At 34.2% G+C, this 20,895-nt stretch overlaps 2 protein-coding genes across 4 annotated transcripts; one reads left to right on the top strand and one right to left on the bottom strand.

Annotated features, from left to right (window-relative positions):
• Positions 1–3,437: 3,437 nt before the first annotated feature.
• On the bottom strand, positions 3,438–4,335 carry LOC144558372 (uncharacterized). Its single transcript, XM_078307209.1, has one exon. It carries the CDS (start codon positions 4,260–4,262, stop codon positions 3,687–3,689), a length of 576 nt encoding a protein of 191 aa, XP_078163335.1. The 5' UTR covers positions 4,263–4,335; the 3' UTR covers positions 3,438–3,686.
• A 6,693-nt stretch (positions 4,336–11,028) lies between these two features.
• Positions 11,029–14,549, top strand: LOC144558683 (uncharacterized). 3 transcript variants are annotated; one of them, XM_078307526.1, is made up of 5 exons: positions 11,048–13,031; positions 13,118–13,264; positions 13,363–13,474; positions 13,804–13,930; positions 14,026–14,549. In XM_078307526.1, the coding sequence occupies exons 1-5, from the start codon at positions 13,026–13,028 to the stop codon at positions 14,492–14,494; spliced, it is 861 nt and encodes a 286-aa protein (XP_078163652.1). In that variant the 5' UTR covers positions 11,048–13,025; the 3' UTR covers positions 14,495–14,549. The 3 variants fall into 3 exon arrangements, 2 of the variants coding, with proteins under 2 accessions (XP_078163652.1, XP_078163653.1); XM_078307527.1 differs by having other exon boundaries at positions 11,050–13,031; positions 13,111–13,264; XR_013512968.1 differs by lacking the exons at positions 13,363–13,474; positions 13,804–13,930; positions 14,026–14,549 and having other exon boundaries at positions 11,029–13,031; positions 13,111–13,257.
• Positions 14,550–20,895: the final 6,346 nt, after the last annotated feature.

Genomic DNA, 20,895 nt, shown 5'->3' with positions numbered 1-20,895 from the left:
AGTTTTTTTAATTTTTAGAAGTTTTCTTATTGGCTCAAAAAAATATTTATTTCAATGCATAATTAGATTAGGATTTTAGTAATTTTCATACCCAATGAGTAAAAACACGTTTATAATTATTTTTTTATAGGCTCAAAAAATTTATACTCCTCTTTTAAATCGGTTCAGTCTGATCAACTTTAAAATTTATAAATCAATTAAACCGAATCAAACAATTAAACTAGTTTTAAAACTTAAATCGGACCGGTCCAGCTAACCAAAAAAAAAAAACACAAACTTTCTCTGTTCAATATAAAAACCAATCTATCTATTATGTATCTAATTTTGGATGGATTGAGTACTGTAGAATGAACAGTATTGAAACAGTACTCTTACAGTGAATTAACTACTCTATGCATTATGGGCCCTACTGTCAGCGATATTAAACCTAAAAGATGAACATCCTACTGTTACCTCAAAAGTCATAGTGGCCTTCAATTTCAAACTCCAAAAGTCAGCCTGAAAGGCCGAGCAAAGTAGAAAACAAAGTAATACCGTGCCAGCGAAGGCGTACGGCCCCTGTTGCAGCAATGAAACGTCGCTGACTTGCAACAGCTACTGAACTGCCAGTCTTCGTATTCTAATGTCAACATCTCCATCTCGCTCATTCTGTGTGCAACATTTTATTGTGGGAATCAAATCTGCTGGATCCTGAAATACTAAATTCAGCCGTCTAAATTTTGTATACACGAATCTCAAAGCAGAAAGTTTTTATGTACAAATCTCAAAATATATATTGAAACATATAGACCGTTGAAATGAGAAATTCAGGTTCTGAAATCCTAGGGGATTTCAGCTGATTTGTTTCCTTTATTGTGTGCAATTTTTCTTCCCTTTTTGCGAGATTACGTGACTGTTCATATCTCTGCAATTTAGGTTTGTTTGTTTACTTTTTGTGTTATGGTTTCCTAGGCAAGTTTTGGTAGCTTCAGTTCTCTCAAGTTAGAACTAAAGCTGAAGGTTAAATTTTTTTTTTTTGGAACATGTAACACTATATTATTTTTGTCATTAGATTAAAAAAAATCGGTTTTTATTTTTTTATTTAGTGTTTATTGATCTACGCAACAAGTTTTCCAATTTACAAGAAAATTTAACCCATTTTTCTCACTACCACCATCCGTCCGTCAATACTTATCTCTCAAGCAATCATTAAAACAAGCTCAATTACCATATTAAACCATTGATTTTGATTGAAAGTGATATTAATAATTCTTTGATGAATTAAGAGTTGGTAGACGCAGTATTTTTTTTTTTTAAACTAAGAACATGTGTCATTTTGACCTGGCCTTGACTGACTGAAGACAAAATTTCAATAATAATTACCATTATACCATAGGATATTAAAATGAGTTTGGCTAGTATAACATTAGTGTCATTTCAATATATATAACACTAACTTTAAAACCTATCAAATCGACTTCAAACGGTGAATCCAAACTGTTCAAACCGATCTACTTCATTAGTTGTGTGTTTCCATGCAAAATTTATAACTTTTTGAATTTATTTAGTATTAAGTCAAGCGGTCAAATATGTGAGTTTTTAAGTTAATTTTAATACATTCATTTTTTCAATATTTTTACCGCTTGATTTGATACTAAAATAACTCAAAATTATAAAAATTTTGTATGTAAACGCATCACTCATAATATAAATCAGTTTGAACGGTTTGGATTAATCGTTCGAAATCAATTTGATAGGTTTTAGAGTTGATGTTATATAGGCTAAAATAACATTGATGTTATACTAGGCAAACTCTATTAAAATAAGCCATGAGTCAAGTTTCCAACAATGGTTGGTAAATCACTTCAACATATTTTTTTTTGGTCAAACAATATTATAAATTTCCAATTTACAACAAAATTTAACTCCTTTTCCTCACAACTCCATTGATACTTATTACTCAAGTAATAATCAAAATTAATAATTCTTTTATGAGATAAAAGTTGGTGAAAGCATTATTTTTTAAAAAATTAAGATCACGTGTCATTTTGACTTGACCAAATTTAAAATAAGTCACGAGTCAAGTTTGTGACAATGGTTGGTAAATCGCTTCAGCATACTTTTCTTTTTTTGGTCGACCGATTCATTTGGCTGAGCGGTTCTAAATTAATATTATTTTTATCAGCGTTTAAATGATGACATGTAATATTTCTCTAGTTGCATGAGCCAACAACTTCAATAATAAAAATATTTTTATCAGAATTCTAAAAAGCCCCGCTATTGGCGCGATAGCATGTCATATCGCAATTTGAAAATAGTGTTGTTTTTTTGACCATTTCACTGTAATGTGATAAACACTGTTTAATTTTTTTAAATTTATCAATGAAAGCTAGGTGAAGCTCCTGAGCAGCGCCAAGAGGAGCAACAACAATTTAACTCGTACCGCACCGTACCGTAGATTTTTGTTAAAATTAGTCTGTCAATAAATATCATAATCCGTTAATTCAATCTTGTTTTTAAAAATATATTTGATCTGCGTATAAATCTTACAAGAAGATATATTATTTATTGAATTCGTATATAAATCTTGCACGATTAGGATTCGATATCAATTAAAGGATTCGATAGGTATCGATTCGGTTTATGTTAGGGTCCGACTCAATACCGACGGATTGAGTTAATGATGTTTACAACAGTAAAAAAAAACAATATCATGACTTGCATGCCAAGGTACATGGATTAATTATCTTAATAATATTTTGACATTTTAGTTATTTTAATTGTTAATTACAAAGAAAGGAAAATTTCCAAATCCAGCAAGTCCAAAAGGCCGAGGCCCGTTGGGCCGTTGGGTAATGGAGGGGCCCAAACGTTTTCTAAAAAAATTCCTTAATGTCTGCTCTCCTCTTTATTAGTAGTCATTAGTCAATATAGTAAAAAAAAAAAAAAGTGCTCTACCCCTTCATTAATAAATAATAATTAAACCAATTAATCTATTATCATTAAATTGGATTATTTTTGCATAACATGTTAGATTAAATAAACTTTTAAAAGATTTCTAACATACGAACTGTGTTAAATAAAAAATTTTGGAAGGATCATATAGTAGATTTTCAAGTCGTCTGGTTATATAATTTTGTAATCTTAAATTCACCCATAATATATTATAACAAATCATATACTATTTTTAATTAATTCATGGCTAACGGCATGTACTAAAAAGAAAAGAAAAGTAAAACTCCACGCCTTGAAAAGTCCAAAATCACACAAAAAACTATGATAAGGTTGTTTAAAAAGTTTGATTCTTTTGACTAAATATCACAAAGCATGACTACTAGGTCAAAATTTGAAAATATTCAAAACATCTCTCTATGACCAGTGACCATATTGCAAATTTTCAATGCATCTTTATATGACTTTTCAGAAAATTCTGAGAACATGCTTTCATACCAACAACCTGAAAATGAAACATCTACTTTATTCACAATCATCGGTTACAGTTAGATTAGATTTTCACAAAAGGAGTATAACAGATCCATGAACTAAACTTCTAGGTCTACAAATAGAAGTATCAGCATTTACAGAGGAATTGCATATTCCTCGATTAAAAAAAAAAGGAGAAAAATAAAGTAAATGCAAACAAAAAATTAGTTAAATATCAATCAGTAAAAATCTCAACGCAAATTGACCGCATCTCTAATTGTGTCTCAGTAAATCACACCTCTAGTACTGACGGATTTGCGATGCGTAAGAACTCTAATCGGGCTAGGAAAATACCACCATCTGGATTCCTTTCCCTTCTCTTCCCCTTTCTCATTTGATCCCTTAAACGGCCAGATTGCTGCCCATCTCCATCTCTTCTTTTTATTAATGCTAGCTCCAGTCGCCACCGATCTGGACCTTTGAAGCTCAATCCCAATCGATCCAGACCGCATGAGCGCAAACCCAGCCGATTTGGACCTCGCAAAAGCCGACTCACTTGCAATCAGATTGGATATCTTGTCGAATCCTCCACCAGAAGATCCGTTGGTTCCCCTGCCCGATCCGTTAGTAGATGAGATCGAGGAAGAGGTGGATGATGCTGACGGAGAAGGGAGGCAGGGGCAGGGGCGCAATTTAGCGCAGTCCGGACAGAGACGGATCAAACGGTCGTGGAGGCACAAGGGGCACACGCTATACGGTGGCTGAGAACACGACAAGTGTTTCCGACAGCGTCCCCCTTCTTCGGCGGGCTCGTCCCATCTCGGAGCATCGTCGACCGTCGATCTCCTCTCAGACTTCATCGCAGCCGTTGGTTTGGTTCTGCTCTCTCTCTTTCTAATTTTCTGTTGTTGGAACTGTCGAAGGAATACACGGGGGTATGGTCTTGGTTAATTTATATTGGTTGCAAGTTTCCACTGTGCTAAAATGAATTTATACACCTGGGTATCACAAATTTTGAGTTTAGATCTGGATCGTCCGATCTGATTTCACACGAATACTCAAGGAATCACGTATTCCATCTCGGACCGGATTAGTCCAGATACTGATCGTACGGTCCAAATCTTAAATCAAAATATTATGTTACCTCAGAGAATGTAGACTGCGAAACTGCGGATTGCTCCTTGTTTTTTTCTTGGAACTTCAAACAAATGCAAAAGGCTATAATACCAAAAGAACCTTTATGTTCACATTATTAACGATTGTACCAATTAACTAAGTTTACGAGCCGTCGGTTATCTCTGGATAGTAGATTGTCTTTTCAATTCTCTGGCGGGTTCGGATTGTTTTCCGGGCACTAATGACATGTTATTTCTCATTTGATCGTCTGTGTACGACTGGGAAACTGGAAACTGTGCACAAACAAGAAACAATTAGGTAATACATTGATCGATTTGTTTAAAGTTTCCATGTTTAAGGAGGACACCCGCTACAAAATGTTCGACTCGAAAAGAATCACAGAAAAACAAAACATATATTTGGTGGGAGAAATGACGTGACACGAGTGGAACTCAGATTCAGTGAAGTAACTCAAAAGTTGAGTTTTAGATCGGGACCGTCCAATTCGAATCTGTGATAATTCATCGTAAGTGGAGCGCACACATTCCGAACAACGAATTCGAATTTCAAGATGATCTGGAACGACAGATTCGAAACGAACGGTCTCAATTCAAAACTCAAAAGTTGAATTACTTTAGGGGATCCGGACCCACACGTGTGCGTGAAGGGAAGACGATTCGTGCGCTGCGGTTAAACCGGCGGAACACTCCAATGTCAGGATTGATTGAACGGCGTCGATTTGACAAGGGTAAGGGCGTACTTTTTAATTACGTGGACCCGGAGTATGGTTAGTTGACCTTTGTAGACTTTGGTCTGTCACGTCTGTGGCAAAGGGTCAGTTAATGATTTGTCGGAAGTGCGCTGCACCGAGTGCACATGCCTCCGTCATGGATTAATTGATTATTCACTGTTGGTTTATAATTCTCTGAATCCTTTCGGCGTGGGCCGGCCTGCGGCACAACTGTTGCCATAAATGCACCCATCGACCGCAGAGAGCCGTTGATTAAATCAAACTTCTGTGTTCGATTAAGCGTCCACGTGGCCAACCCTGTAGTCCAAGTACACACGTGCCACTGGGCTGAATCTGAATGCCGGATGGTTCGTGCCACGACTGGATGAAGTATTTTTACGGTTTAGCTCATATTGCCTTTTATGTTGCTACAATAATATAAGTTTGATTAAGTGTGTGTTGGGACGATACATTGTTTTTTCTACGGCTTATGCTTTTCCAGTCTAGACCAAATTGCTGAGAAATTTTGTTTAGAGGAATAATAATTTTCGATTTTTCAAACCAAAATTATGTTTTTTTCAGCTATATGATTTTAAAAAAAAAATTATTGGTAGTAGGAAATAAAAAAATTACATGTGTTGTTTTCTTTTTTTCCTTTTTGTCAATGTTATGTTAAAAAGCTTAGAAAAAAATGTTGGAACTATTTTTTCACTGATGACATAATATCTGAATAAAATATCGCATGTTATTTGACATTTTTATATCTATTATACCATCGATAGATTTTATTTTCTGTAGGACCTTTTGGCCTTTTCTTTTAAATAAACGGTCAAAAAATTAATTTCTGCTAAAAATAGCTTATATATATAAACACTTCATTGCATTGCGATCAACCATCCAACACGAATTAATATGCAATTATACTGGATTTGGAACCCCTTATATAGTTATATCCTATCCTAAGGAAATATCTAAAAAATAATTCCTATTTGCAGCCAAAAAAACCAAACTACTAATTGATGACAGTATCATTATTTTATCTAAGATTGATTGAAAAGGGACCCAAAATTAGTTAGTGCACATGGAGCGAAGGCGATAGCAACAACACATGATCCAAAGAGTCGGCTGTCGGCGTTTTTACATAAAAAACCCCATATGGTTGTTTATTCGTCAATATATCTATTTTTAACAAAAAAAAAATTATATTCTATCCAACAGCCTGCGCGGTCACAAACTCACAATTATCATACTGTGCATCGAAACATTTCGGGTTGGCGGTTTGGTTTACGGACCCGATTCGTGTGGTGGTGGGGGTGGACGGGTGGTGTTTCCTTTTCTACATGATTTGAAGGGTTGTAAAGTCACAATAATCGAATTTCTCTGGGAGTAGTTAAAATTAGGTGAACAACATGTCCTGATAAAATGGAAAAGTTTGTTGAAACCTGAAACGCTTAATATAAAGATTAAAAGTCGGTGTCGCCATAATTAAGTGTTGTACAAAATTTAGTATGTTAAGTTTTTTATTCGAAAATTGGTTGCTTTGGTTTTATATAAAATATTTTGAAGCCATATTTTTTCTGTGAGATAATTCTAAGATCTATTTTATTTTTAAAGAAACCGAGCGGAACTAAGTTTCACAAAACTCGAACTTGGCTCGTGTCTAACAAGCCGAGGTAGCATAGTAAGAGCTCGTTCGTGCTTGAATTGACGTTGTTTGTCATGCAAAAACTGAAAACTGGAAAAAAAAAAATCATCTTATTCTTCTTCTTCAGTAAATTTCAAGTTTTCATAGTGAGCACAAAGAAAAATAGTATGAGCACAAAAAAAAATACTAATACTTGACCATCACTGCATCATACTTACAAAACATGATAATTATTTTAAACACCACAAAATCAACCTGCAAAAAACCTATCATAATTATACAAAACAACCGGTCATAAGAACAACTACGTAAAACAAAGAAAGTAGAACTAATCATCCAGCAAATTTCAATCTATACAGTCATCTTCATCTAAAACAGTATCAAACATTGGACTTTAGAAATTGTTAGGCTCAAAATACTCTTAGCTAATCTCCAAAAAATCCTCCCGATATTTCTCCACCTCTATCATAGCCATCAAAATTTCCACTGAAAAATAGTTTTATATAACAAGTTGTTTTACAGGAGTTGAACTGTGTCAAACTTACACTTGCTACTGACGAGCAGTTTTCCGAACCAATCTCCAACAAGCCACAAATTAGTCATATTTTTACCAGTACTAATAAAAAATGATATCAGTAACTTTATCGACATATCAATGTGCCATAGGCCCATAACATGTGAGGACCGGTAACGGATTCGGGTCTTTGACTTGGTCCGTTGAAAACTTCAAACCCGTTCCACTATATGGTCTAATAAATTATAAATTGTAACTACCTCTAGTTGGTGGTTAGGAGGTTTGGTTTGCAGCTAGCTGATAATGTGGTAGTCCCCATGCTCGTTATATAATTCATCTCTATCATTGAAAAGTTTGAAAACTCGGTCACCAAAATAGTCAAATTGCTATAAAGATTTGGTTTGACCGGAATGGATCCCCTTTTGATTCGCCTTGATTAGATGCTCCAAATAATTATGGTCTTTTTCTTACCACACATATATTTGGTAGGCAGTCACAGAATATATGGAGCCGATATTTTGATTGAGAAATATTCTGGACTTATTATACTTCAGCGCGTTTCTTAACTAGTTTAACAAAAAAAAGTCTTTCAATTCTGTTCAACTTTCATTTTAAACATCCATATTCAACCTTTTAAAGTTTTATTTATAACATTGTAGTTTTGATTCCGAACTACTTTTGTTTTCCAGTAAAAAAAAATAAAGATTCTTTTTACCCCTCTTTTTAAATTTTTTCTGATAATTCTCATATATTTTCCGACAATCCGTGATAAATTTTACGAATCTAAAAATACGAGTATTTTCTATTCAATTTTATCTTTCAAATGAGATCTATGAATAAATATTTTTGAGTTATTTTGAAATAATTTTTTTTTAAGTAAATCCCATGAGCACTTTAAATTTTTCAATTTTTAAATCTCAATATGTTCAATCGTTTAGACATCTGGTGTTGATCATGTAGTATGACGCATTTAAAGCTTTGTATACAATCGTTAAAAGTAGTTGTGTTAAACATTTAAATAGTGCTCAATGGCTTTACTTTACGGAAAAAAAAAACAACTTGAAAAAAACTCAAAAATATTTCTTCATAGATCTCATTTGAAAGAAAAAAATCAAGTAAATATTTTTAGATTCGCAAAATTCATTATATATTATCAAAAAAATAGACAAGAAAGATCAAAGGAACAAAAAATGTGGGTGAAATTTTTTTTTCTTTTTTTCACTTGAATACAAAAGTAGTTACAAGTTATAACTACATATATTTAGAATTTATTTGCTTGCAGATAGAGGTTTAAATGCTTGCGAGTAACATTTTAAAATGTTAGAAACAAAACTTTAAAAGATCGAATATAGACGTTAAAAATGAAAGTTATACATTAAATACTTGGAAGGTGCGCTGGAAAATTTATTTGGGAAACAATTATCAGGCTCCATTTATCTTTGACATTTGAAAAAACAAAATTTTTAAAGCATCATGTTATGTGTATTTGGAATAAATTTGAAACTTAACATAAATACAGTTCGGGCTGCGTTTTATCCATGATAATCTATAGATGAAACACAGAGCAGAAATATATATAAAATTTGTACAATTTGTTGCGTTCCTTCCGTCGGTGGATTGGCTTGCCTAGCGTCTCAATCTACTCTAGCTCTTTCATATTATCTATCCATATTATAAATTCGGTTGTGTTGTGTTTTTATCCACGGAGATTAGAAATCGAATCTCCTGTGGGCAGGAAATTCTTGTTCTTAAAATCACTGATACGTGGGTCCGTAATAGATTTTGAGACAGGAAATTCTTGTTCTTAATAATAGATTTTGAGGCAAAATAATGAATAATCTGTGTTTTATGAATGTGAATCACAGCTCCATTTGCATTTCTTCTCAAGTTTCAAGTTTTTTTTTCACTTGCGTGCTACTTTTAGGTTTTTTTTTTTTTAAATACTGCAAATAAAAAAAAATCGGTGCACAAATAACTTAATTGTAAACTCAAAATTGCAAAAGATGTAAGACATAATTTTTCGAACAAAAAAGGAGAGCTTAGAGCTAAAATTTTGGCTCTGGTTGTTATTTAAACGGTGATTTGGAGAAGTACACGTGCATGACTTCTTTTTCCGTTCAAAGGAAAAGCGAAAAATACGGCTTCAAATTATTTTATAATTCAAATTTTATTCGTTTCTACCAGTAAAATTACAACATGATCCAAAAGTTTAAATATATCGCCTTACTTGGACTGAAAAAATATTTAATTTATTCAAATAATCAATATCAAAGTTTAAGTTCCGCTTTAAATACAACAAGGTTTCAACCACTAAATATGTAAAATACAAAATTTCATATTAAATAAGCCATCCTCGAATATTGTAGATTTCATTATGATACTGATACAAACTAAACATCAGAATGCATGTTATGATAGTACCTAATAAAAAAAATAAAAAAAAATCCAAAATAACAGTTAGCTTACAATTATATAACACATAATCCAACCCAAATAACCATGCCAACAGCTACAAGCTAGATTCCAACGGCATTATCTGTGTTTATAATAATTAATTAACACCAATTTGAACTATTAAAATAAGGTTATGTGTTATAGAAATATTAGTAGATACGGTGCCAGATAAATTGTTTGGTGTGACGGCGGCGGAATAAATTGTGGGCTCCTGGTTTTTCTTCTTAAATACCTCAGAAAAGAAATTAAATTCCACCAATCAAATATTTTTATGTTTATTTTAATTTATTTTTGAATAATTTTTTTGTTCAAATTTGAAGACATTAGATATTTTCCTATATAACATTCAAAACTAATTAAATTGTTTTCCTATATAACAAACTATTAATTTAATTATTTTTAAACTGTTATGATTAAAGTATAATCAATTAATTATCACATGTAAATTTTTAGCACAGATCCAAATTTGATTTATAATTGTACATTTGTACCCATTTTAATTAACGGGGTCATCTACAGATGATTTAATTAGCTTATTAATCTTTAAATCAGCCCACTTGATCTCTTAACTTAAATTGGGCCTAAACAGAATTTCCAAACAAATCCAGTCCAGTTTCAAAATTGAAGTCCTCGGTCCAAGGCCTGTATAAATTATTCGCCAATTCCAATTTTCTGAATAAAGCCCAAGCCCAAGAACAAGCCCAATGAAACTTTCTTTCCATTTTCCTTATCCAGAGACGAAAGGCCCAGCGGACCGAGGACTTCAATAAAAAAAAAAACCCAGTAACAAGAATATAACTGGTGGTACCCACTGGTCAGTGGTACCAGTATCAAACAAGAAGGGAGCTGTTAAAGCTGGTAGCGAGCAGTACCAGTGACGGTTCTCACAGAATTTAGTTTGAAACAAAATTTCCCAAATTGAGTGTTTAGCCTTGCCAATCAGACTGAGTTCAACAATTCAAGGGAAGCAAGAAATTAATTACACATGGCGATATCAAACCAAATTCGATAAGACAAGGATGGAAAAGAGAGATACCAAGAAATTAACCAGTACCAACAGTTATAAGCTTTTTTGCGCACTTGAGATAATGGATTTGACTCTAAGCGGGCGAGGGAGAAGAAAGAATATCCAACAGCCGCACAACAATTAGACCCGCGATCGTAAGAGGCGGCTCACACGTGTAGAAAGAAAGAAAGAAAGAAAGAGAGGGTTCGAGAGAGCTCAGAAATTAAGAGCGGTGAATTCCCTCATAAACCCACTTCAAAACCCTAACCCTCTAATCCCTCTTCTCTCCGGAGCTGAAGGCTAGTGAAATCCGAAACTGTGTTATTTTCGGGATAGTGTAATCCGAAAAAGCCGAAGAAAAGAAATCCGCACCGCACTTATCCCGAGGCTGAGCGGGCTGAGGCGACAATGCTCCGCCTTCACTATCCAATCCCCACTTATCTTCACTTCACCCCAACCACCGAACCCTCCGGCCTCCGTCAATTCCCTTTCTTCAAGCGAAGCGCCTCCACCTCCCCTCCTCCAAATACCAGCATCCTCTCCTCCGCCTTCTGTCGTTACGGCTTCTCACCTGCTCAAACCCAAAGAATAATGCGCACGAGCCCTTGGTTTCTCACCGCCGAACCACAGAGAAGGATCGAGCCCAAGCTGGACTTCTTCCTCAGCTACGGCTACACTCACGCCCAACTCATCAATCTCATCTGCCGCGACCCCAAACTCCTCTCCACTGGCCTCAACTCTCGCATCAGACCCAATATGCTACACCTTGAGTGGCTACTTGGATCCAAGTCACTTGTCCTCAAGGCTTGCCAACGCGGCCCGTGGCTTCTTAGAAACGACATTCAGAAAACTGTCCTGCCGGTTGTTAGTGAATTGAAAGCATTTGGTGTTCCGGCCAACAGAATTGGTCAAATGTTTGTAACCAATCCTTTAGTTTTGTCACCGCCAGTTACTGTTATCAGAGAAACCTTGAATAAGCTGAAGGGCCTAGGAATGAATCCTGACTCCACCATCTTTGTTAGTGGGTTAGTTGTAATGGTTGCAACGAAGAAGACTACATGGGAGAGAAAATTGCAGCTTTACAAGAGCTTTGGATTGTCTGAGGAGGATGTACTCTCGGCCTTTTCAAGGCAGCCTACCTGTATGCTGCTCTCTGATGATAAGATTAAGAAGATGATGGGGTTGTTCAAGGATACATTTAATTGGGATTCGGCTATGGTTGTGAAAAGAGTAGCTCTTCTCACAGTAAGTCTGGAGAAGAGAATAATCCCGCGTTGTGCAGTCATGGAGGTGCTCATTGAAAGGGGGTTGTGGAATGGGAAACCGAGCTTGTATACCTTGCTGTGCATTTCTGAGAAACGGTTCGAGGAGAGGTTTATCGAGAATTACAAAGACAAAGTGCCGGGTTTGCGTGTCGCTTATCAGGGGAGGATGGAATATTCAGGATTTGCCTCGGCGAAATTTGACAAGTTAAACAGATATCTGTCAAACGGAACTGTCAAGTGAACATATCACATTACAAATACTTTTCCTGAAAAGCGGGGAAACAGGCTTGCTTCTCAGAGATTACAGTTCCTGATTCGTCCAATTAGCTCACTCTTTCTGATCAGACAGTTTTGGGGGCTCTTCTAAAAGATTGATTCATTTCAGTGGAGCACCACAAACAGTGAAACAGATCTAAACGATGTTTCTGTACCATCTGTTTTGCAACTCCTGTATTATTTGGTCTTAAACTGGAACAACGGCTGTGTACCAGTTGTTTGGTACCAGTTCTCTGTTGAATGGTTTCATTTTTCAATGAAATCAGTGTTTATCCCCCACTGTTTGTCAAAAAAAAAGAAAAAAAGATTCTATTTGTTCTCAAATTCCTTATTTACCAGCATATTAATTAAGCACTTGGTTTAACATATGTAAAAATGCTTTAAATAACAAAATCGGTACAGAACAAAAAATTCTTCACCCTCAATATTAAAAATTGTTGAGATTTATGTATGTTTATCGTTTATTGTATTAGAATAGTTTTGGCGGGCCTATCGGTAAATAGGCCATTATAAAATAGTCTAGGGCTATTTGTAATAGTGCTTTGTAAGGCTCTGAGCCCAAATCATTCAGGAGAATATTGCGACCTGCTACTAGTGTGAAGAATGTTGAATTCCTAATGAAGGTATGTTAAGCAGCTTTGGGTAATTGCCATATGTTATTACTTATGGGCAATTTGTTGACTTCGCTATTTCTTATTTAAGCAATTAGAATGCTCTGAGTTGCCTCGAGAGTTGCGTTCTAGAAACTCTAGATGAGAAAGCTGCTGAGTCTCTAATTCCTGGATTATGTGCTCCATTTGACCTTGCTATATATATGCCTCTGGCTATGAGCATTCACCCGAAGAGATATCTACAGGTCTCATTTATTCCTTTTCTCAACTACATTGCTTTTTTTTTTTTTTTTATTCTTCATGAAAGCCATTACAATCCATTTTTTTTTTTTTTTTGTTACAGGCATTGTTCAGTGCATGTCAAAACCTAGCAAACAATGAATCTAAATTACATGGCCAGGAAAGAATAATTAATTTGAACATGCAACATGTTAGCAATCTTCAGCAATTATCAGGTCATTGTAATTCTATTCTTACATTCATTTTCGTAACGGCATCACTGTCTTCTATAAATTTGTCATTAGAAGTTTCATTCACTTCCATATGTTTCTGAATATGTCCTGTGGTATAAAAAAAAGGGTTTTTGCTGAGAAACTCCCTTCTCTTTATTTATTTAGGCATTTATTTTTTTTATCGATTTATTTATTATTTATTATTTATTTTTATTGTGGGCATAGAATATGATTTTATCTATCTAGTGTAAAACCACATACCAATAACCAGCCACTGCCGCCATAATTTGTTGTTTTCATTAATTCTGAGACTAGTTATGCCAACTTGACAGGGGAGTATGATTCGGTGATAGTTTGTCTTGGAGCCAGAGTAAACACACTCCCAGAGCTTTCAGGGAAGCTCCCTCTAAGAACTTGTCGAGGGATTGTTGCGGACCTCCATTTGCCAACTCCTGCCAGGTACCATCCTTTTTTAGCAGGAAAGGAATCAACAGCATCAGTACCAGAAAAATCTCTGTGGCTGATATATGATTTTTTATTTTTTTACTTTGTAGCGGAGAGTATGCTGATCAAAGCCCTTCGATATTATCAGATGCATGGCTTGCTTTCCAAGGCCCGAGACATGTATACATGGGATCCACATGGGATTGGAACTCTAAAAATCATGATCAGAATGTCTCCAAAGAAGAAGCTTCTCGAGCAACAGAAGAGTTACAATCCAAGGCCTCAGTTTTTTATCCAGAAATTACGAAATGGTCCTTTGTTGGTGCAAAGGCTGGTCTAAGAGCAATGCCACCATTGACCGATAATGGGTCGTTGCCACTTCTTGGCTGTTTGAATGACCTAATAGGGGATAGAAGTGACTGCATGTTTTGGTTGGTTGGAGGGTTAGGTGCGAGGGGATTGCTTTACCATGGCTTGGTTGGGAAATTGACATCACAAGCTGTGATTTCTTGTGAAGAGAGCGTGATTCCTTTTGAGTTTATTGATTGGAAAAGAAAGAGGCCTTTTATTGTAAATTGAACTGGAAGCTTTGTTTGGACCTCTATCATTTTTTTTCTGTTGGGTTTATTAGTTGAATGATTTGAAGAATTGAAGGCCAGCATGCTGCCCTGGCAAAGATTTTGTTTCTCTGCTTTTGGTACAAGAGAGAGGAGGGAGAGTGGGAGGAAATGGATCTTGTGTAATAACCAAAAAATGTAGCCCTGGTGAACAAAACAGAACAGAAAGGGAGAATTTGGCATGAGATTCTGCCATGTTCAATTAAACGGACAACAAAATTTGTGAGATGTCCATTGGACCGCGCATGATTCCTTCCTCAATGCTCATTATATAATAAAGAAAGCTGGCAACCCCCCCCCCCCCCCCCCCCCCCCTTCCCCCTCCATTTGTAGATGGTTCCATTTTCTGCTCTTAACGTGTTACTTTTCTGAACTCACATGTGGTTGGATATTAAAAGAAAGGTCTATGAACACATTAACATTACTTTTCTGTACACACACATTATTATATTGTTAAGGGCCTTGATTGAGGAACTACATCAATAAAAAACATATATATATATATATATATATATACTAGTATCGTACCCGTGCGTTGCGACGGGACATAAAATTCTCATACAAACAACTTTTTTGTAAAAGAGAATTTCATGTGTACTTCTCAAAAACCTCAAAATTACATATTTATCCTTTCAAATTTTAATAACTCGCAAATTTTCCTTGACTTTTCAATTAAAACTCATTTCAAATTTATAAAATACTTAATTTACCCTCTATTAAAAAAATAAAAATCATGCCTCCCCTATATCTAGACCAAAAATATGGCAAGTATAATCAAACAATTTCTAGTTAATGTACAACAGTAATCAAATATTTCATTCCAATTAAAATGTGGATAAAGAGAAACAAATTACGCAAACCCCTCTTCACTACACCTAAACCGTATTGTATTCGATGGAAATTCTATCAAGGTCAACCCCTCAAAAGTTTTTAACTAATTCATTTTATTTGCTGATATTTAAGTACTTTTTTTTTTAAGGTCGGTAAGCTTGGCCTACCAACATTTTCGTTAATAAAGATTTTTTTTTTTTACAATCATCTATTTACATCTCAGGAAATTAAAATACAATCATTAATCCCTAACCCCTTTATAACTTAATTAACCTCAATTACAATGAATTTAGTACCACAATAAAGTGCAAAATCTCCCAGCCCAGTCCCTATGTCTAATCCCTACTTGTTTCCTATAATGTGGAGTGCAACTGTTGAATCTGTTTTCATTTTACCAGTTTCTTTGTGATTTTGTACTCCGCTGAGAACATTGTTCCTCTCTCCACAAGGCCCACATCCCAGCCGCCCAAATTATGTCCCAGTTAGGTCCCATTTGCAAGAAGATAGTCTTGGTTTGTCACGTATCTATAATCGAAGCAACCGACTGATTTGGAACTCCCATACTGAATCTATTCATAAGTCTATGCTAGAACCGCTTTGAGTTAGTGAAGGTCCACAATATGTGTAAATCTGTCTCCAGCAGGTTATTCAAACAGAAGACACAACCATGTGTCACATTGCATCATGTCAGCCTCAATGTATGCTTCTCAACTTATAAGTATTGTTATCATGAGCAACTTATAAGGAGAAACAAAGCTTCTCAATAATTAAGAAATACTAAATTCTAAATACACTATTCAATAAGCTATCACTTTTAAAATTACAAATAGCACATCACTAATATATTAATTGAAGAGTAAATCAAATGATATATATCAAGATACTTCACTTATGTGCTTTGTAATCTTCTTGTGGTTTCCTAATCTGGCCAACTCAAAGAATAATGTGACAACGATACCAGAGAAGTGATAGTACATGTCGATACTTAACTCTAATCATATATCCGAGAAGGTTTTGAATCTATATTTGAAATTTATACAGCATATAGAACATGTTTATATGCACATATTTTCCATTTTTACAGATTTTCTTAAGTAAGAGATTAAGAGAAATAATCAGATCAATTCTCATCTGAAAATAAAGGAACAGGTTGAGTTTATAGTTGATAAGAGTTAAATAAATTGAATGTGAATCACAGCTCCATTCTGCATTTCTTCTCAAGTTTCAAGTTTTTTTTTCACTTGCGTGCTACTTTTAGTTTTTTTTTTTTAAATACTGCAAATAAAAAAAATCGGTGCACAATAAACTTAATTGTAAACTCAAAATTGCAAAAGATGTAAGACAAAATTTCGAACAAAAAAGGAGAGCTTAGAGCTAAAATTTTGGCTCTGGTTGTTATTTAAACGGTGATTCGGAGAAGTACACATGCATGACTTCTTTTTCCGTTCAAAGGAAAAGCGAAAATACGGCTTCAAATTATTTTATAATTCAAATTTTATTCGTTTCTACCAGTAAAATTACAACATGATCCAAAAGTTTAAATATATCGCCTTACTTGGACTGAAAAAATATTTAATTTATTCAAATAATGAATATCAAATTTTAAGTTCCGCTTTAAATACAACAAGGTTTCAACCACTAAATATGTAAAATACAAAATTTCATATTAAATAAGCCATCCTCGAATATTGTAGATCTCATTATGATACTGATACAAACTAAACATCAGAATGCATGTTATGATAGTACCTAATAAAAAAAAAAAAAAATCCAAAATAACAGTTAGCTTACAATTATATAACACATAATCCAACCCAAATAACCATGCCAACAGCTACAAGCTATTATCTGTGTTTATAATAATTAATTAACACCAATTTGAACTATTCAAATAAGGTTATGTGTTATAGAAATATTAGTAGATAAGGTGCCAGATAAACTGTTCGGCGGCGGAATAAGTTGTGGGGTCATGGTTTTTCTTCTCAAATACCTTAGAAAAGAAATTAAATTCCACCAATCAAATATTTTTATGTTTATTTTAATTTATTTTGGAATAATTTTTTTGTTCAAATTTGAAGACATTAGATATTTTCCTATATAACATTCAAAACTAATTAAATTGTTTTCCTATATATATAACAAACTATTAATTTAATTATTTTTAAACTGTTATGATTAAAGTACAATCAATTAATTATCACATGTAAATTTTTAGCACAGATGCAAATTTTATTTATAATTGTACATTTGTACCCATTTTAATTAACGGGATCATCTACAGATTATTTCATTAGTTTATTAATCTTTAAATCGGTCCACTTGATCTCTTAACTTAAATTGGGCCTAAACAGAATTTCCAAACAAATCCAGTCCAGTTTGAAAATTGAAGTCCTCGGTCCAAGGCCTGTATAAATTATTCGCCAATTCCAATTTTCTGAATAAAGCCCAAGCCCAATGAAACTTTCTTTCCATTTTCCTTATCCAGAGACGAAAGGCCCAGCGTACTGAGGACTTCAATAAAAAAAAAAAAAAAAAAAACCAGTAACAAGAATATATACTGGTGGTACCCACTGGTCAGTGGTACCAGTATCAAACAAGAAGGGAGCTGTTAAAGCTGGTAGTGAGCAGTACCAGTGACGGTTCTCACAGAATTTAGTTTGAAACAAAATTTCCCAAATTCAGTGTATATCCTTGCCAATCAGATTCAGTTCAACAATTCAAGGGAAGCAAGAAATTAATTACACATGGCGATATCAAACCAAATTCGATAAGACAAGGATGGAAAAGATAGATACCAAGAAATTAACCAGTACCAACAGTTATAAGCTTTTTTGCGCACTTGAGATAATGGATTTGACTCTAAGCGGGTGAGGGAGAAGAAAGAATATCCAACAGCCGCACAACAATTAGACCCGCGATCGAAAGAGGCGGCTCACACGTGTAGAAGGAAAGAAAGAAAGAAATAGAGGGTTCGAGAGAAAGCTCAGAAATTAAGAGCGGTGAAAACAAATCTTAATCATTAAAGTAGAAACTGATTCTTCAAAAATATAACAATGTTCTTGCCATTAAATCATGTGTATTTGTTTATTCCTTTTCTAGCTCTGTCACCACAAATTTCAGCAAAATAATGAAGAAATATTTTATTTTCTGAACGGTGGAAACAAACACGTGCGACTTACTACACGCACAGGAGATCGTACATTGCATCACCTCGTAAATGCAGTTAAACACGTGTACCTACTATACGATCCCAGAACAAATATCTTTTCCTTGCGACACGTGTAAATCGGGTACGATTTCCTAGAAGGCGCACACGATCATTCGTGGCGGCTATAATGACGGCTCGTTAGTTACTGCCTCTGACATCTTGATCCCAGATTATTTATTAATTTAATGGAGGAAAAGTTTTTATTTGATACATTAAATATTGGAATACATCCAACATTTAATATGTGTTTTATTTAAATTATGTCAGATTTTTTGTTTTTTTAGAAGTAAAAAATTTAATTATAAAAAAAATGATTTTTTGTTTTGTTTTATCAAATAGCTTGACCAAACTAATTAACAAAGCAGAACTAGAAACTTTAGTCAGTGTGGGCTGAAACTTATAATGCATAATTATTTATTTGTAGTTAGTAAAATTTGAATTAAAGTCTTTGCATGACAAAATAGAGTTTTAACTACTAAATTACAAATACAAATTTCTAATTTTATGAGAGTGGTTGAGCTATATAAAAACTAAAACAAATAAAAAAATTCAATTAAATTTTAACTTATATGATTAAAATTTTCAAAATTATAGAATAGTTTAGCACATCTGGGCTAAATGTAGATCCACCCCTACTAATTGGTTCAACTTCAGTATCTAGTGAGGTCGAATAAATAGTTTAGTCTTAATTATAATTTTCTGGCTATATAAAATTTCAAAATTATCGAGATCAAACTATTGATTCAATTTTAATAAAAACTGTAAATTTAATGTATAAATTAATTAACATTTAAGTTAGAAACTAATATATATTTTTCCTAAAAACAATAGAGATACTCGGTCTTATTGATTTTAACTCCGCATTATATTGTTGTGAAACTTGATGAACATCGACTCCTTTCACTATTTATAAAAAAATTATTTTATTTTTTATTTCTGAAATAAACAATTTTTTTACATTAAAATTCATAGGCAATTTTATTAATTTAAAAGAGTTACAAACTAGCTATTACATAAAATTAGACAAAAAATATATTTTATAAAGTATTCAGCTATAAACAAACTAAACACGTACAGTGATGCGTGTATTCTATGTAGGGCTGGCAAAAAAATTCGAGGTTCATGATTCGATTTGGGTTTGATTCGGGTTTGATTCGAGTTTAATTCGATTCAAAATGGATTCGAATTGAAACGAACCGAACCAGGTTCGGTTCGGAATTAATTCAAACCAAACTCAAACCTAGCCTGGTTCGATCGAAATAGGTTCGTGATTTTTTTATGGTTCGAATTTCATAAAATCACCGGCCATCCATTTACCTAATGAAATTAAAATCCAAGATAGAGAGTCATAATTTAACTTAGCTGACACTTCCTCGCTCTCAAATCTCAATAACCTATTTCTCTCTTCACCTCTCTCTAACTCACTCTCCCTCTAGCTCTAAAATCTAGCCGACGCTCTTGGCGACTGGCTGTCTCTCCGGCCTAGATGACTGTCTCTCCTCTCTCTTCGGTCGTCTCTCATAGTTCATACCAGGAAAGCCATCTCTGATGTATTTTTTCATGAACAATTTTTCAACTTGAAAACACTTATTTCATAGTTCATACCGGTAAAAGGAAGCCATGTGAATTTTGTCCCGCGAGAAAAAAATAATGTATAAACTACTGGTATAACTAGGGTTGCTAAAAAATAATTTAGTTCGCGATTCGATTTGGGTTCGATTCGAAAAATGTGTAGTTCGTAATTAATTCGATTCGAAATGGGTTCGGTTCGAAACGAATCAAACCAGTTTCGGTTCGAAATTAATTCAAACCAAACTCAAACCTAAGATAAGTTCGGTTTGATTCGGTTCGGTTCGTTGCCACCCCTAATTCTATGTATATAATTTTAATTATTACTTCGATGCAAGTGATAGAAGTTTATCAATAGTTTTATCTGCGCGCATGGTTGCCCCGCTGAAAATAAACAATTTTGGTATTGAAGCCCAGAAGGCTTTATGAAAGAGAGCGCCGAGAAAAGAAACACGCCATGTAATTCGTGTCAAAGACACGACACGACCGACTCATATTGAATGAACGAATGATGATGTATGTATCTTTCGTCGTCAATCAACTAATTATCGCTCTCTGCTTTTTCTCTGTTTCATGTGCAGTACAGTATTGTACAGGTAGTAGTCGACATGGAGTGCATTTTGCAGCATTTTCAATTATTATAATTGTAAAGCTCCGGAAGCTTTGTCACCAGACACCGGTACACCCATGTTCAAAAGTTTCAAATGTTACACACAAGGGATCTGAAGTTTGAATCCGCATCTTCCGAGATAAAT

Source organism: Carex rostrata, chromosome 8 (genome assembly GCF_964058835.1).
Source record: "Carex rostrata chromosome 8, lpCarRost1.2, whole genome shotgun sequence".
In the NCBI taxonomy this organism is placed as follows: Eukaryota; Viridiplantae; Streptophyta; class Magnoliopsida; order Poales; family Cyperaceae; genus Carex; species Carex rostrata.
Note: the sequence above shows the minus strand (reverse complement) of the source record. Positions and strands in the feature narration are given on the sequence as shown.

Excerpts from the sequence above, each read along its gene's own strand:
- LOC144558683 (XM_078307526.1), top strand. Across the intron at positions 13,475-13,803 it reads CAATCTTCAGCAATTATCAG|GGGAGTATGATTCGGTGATA; the intron begins GTCATTGTAATT and ends CCAACTTGACAG. Across the intron at positions 13,931-14,025 it reads CATTTGCCAACTCCTGCCAG|CGGAGAGTATGCTGATCAAA; the intron begins GTACCATCCTTT and ends TTTACTTTGTAG.
- LOC144558372 (XM_078307209.1), bottom strand. The coding sequence starts at position 4,262 with ATGAAGTCTGAGAGGAGATCGACGGTCGACGATGCTCCGAGATGGGAC.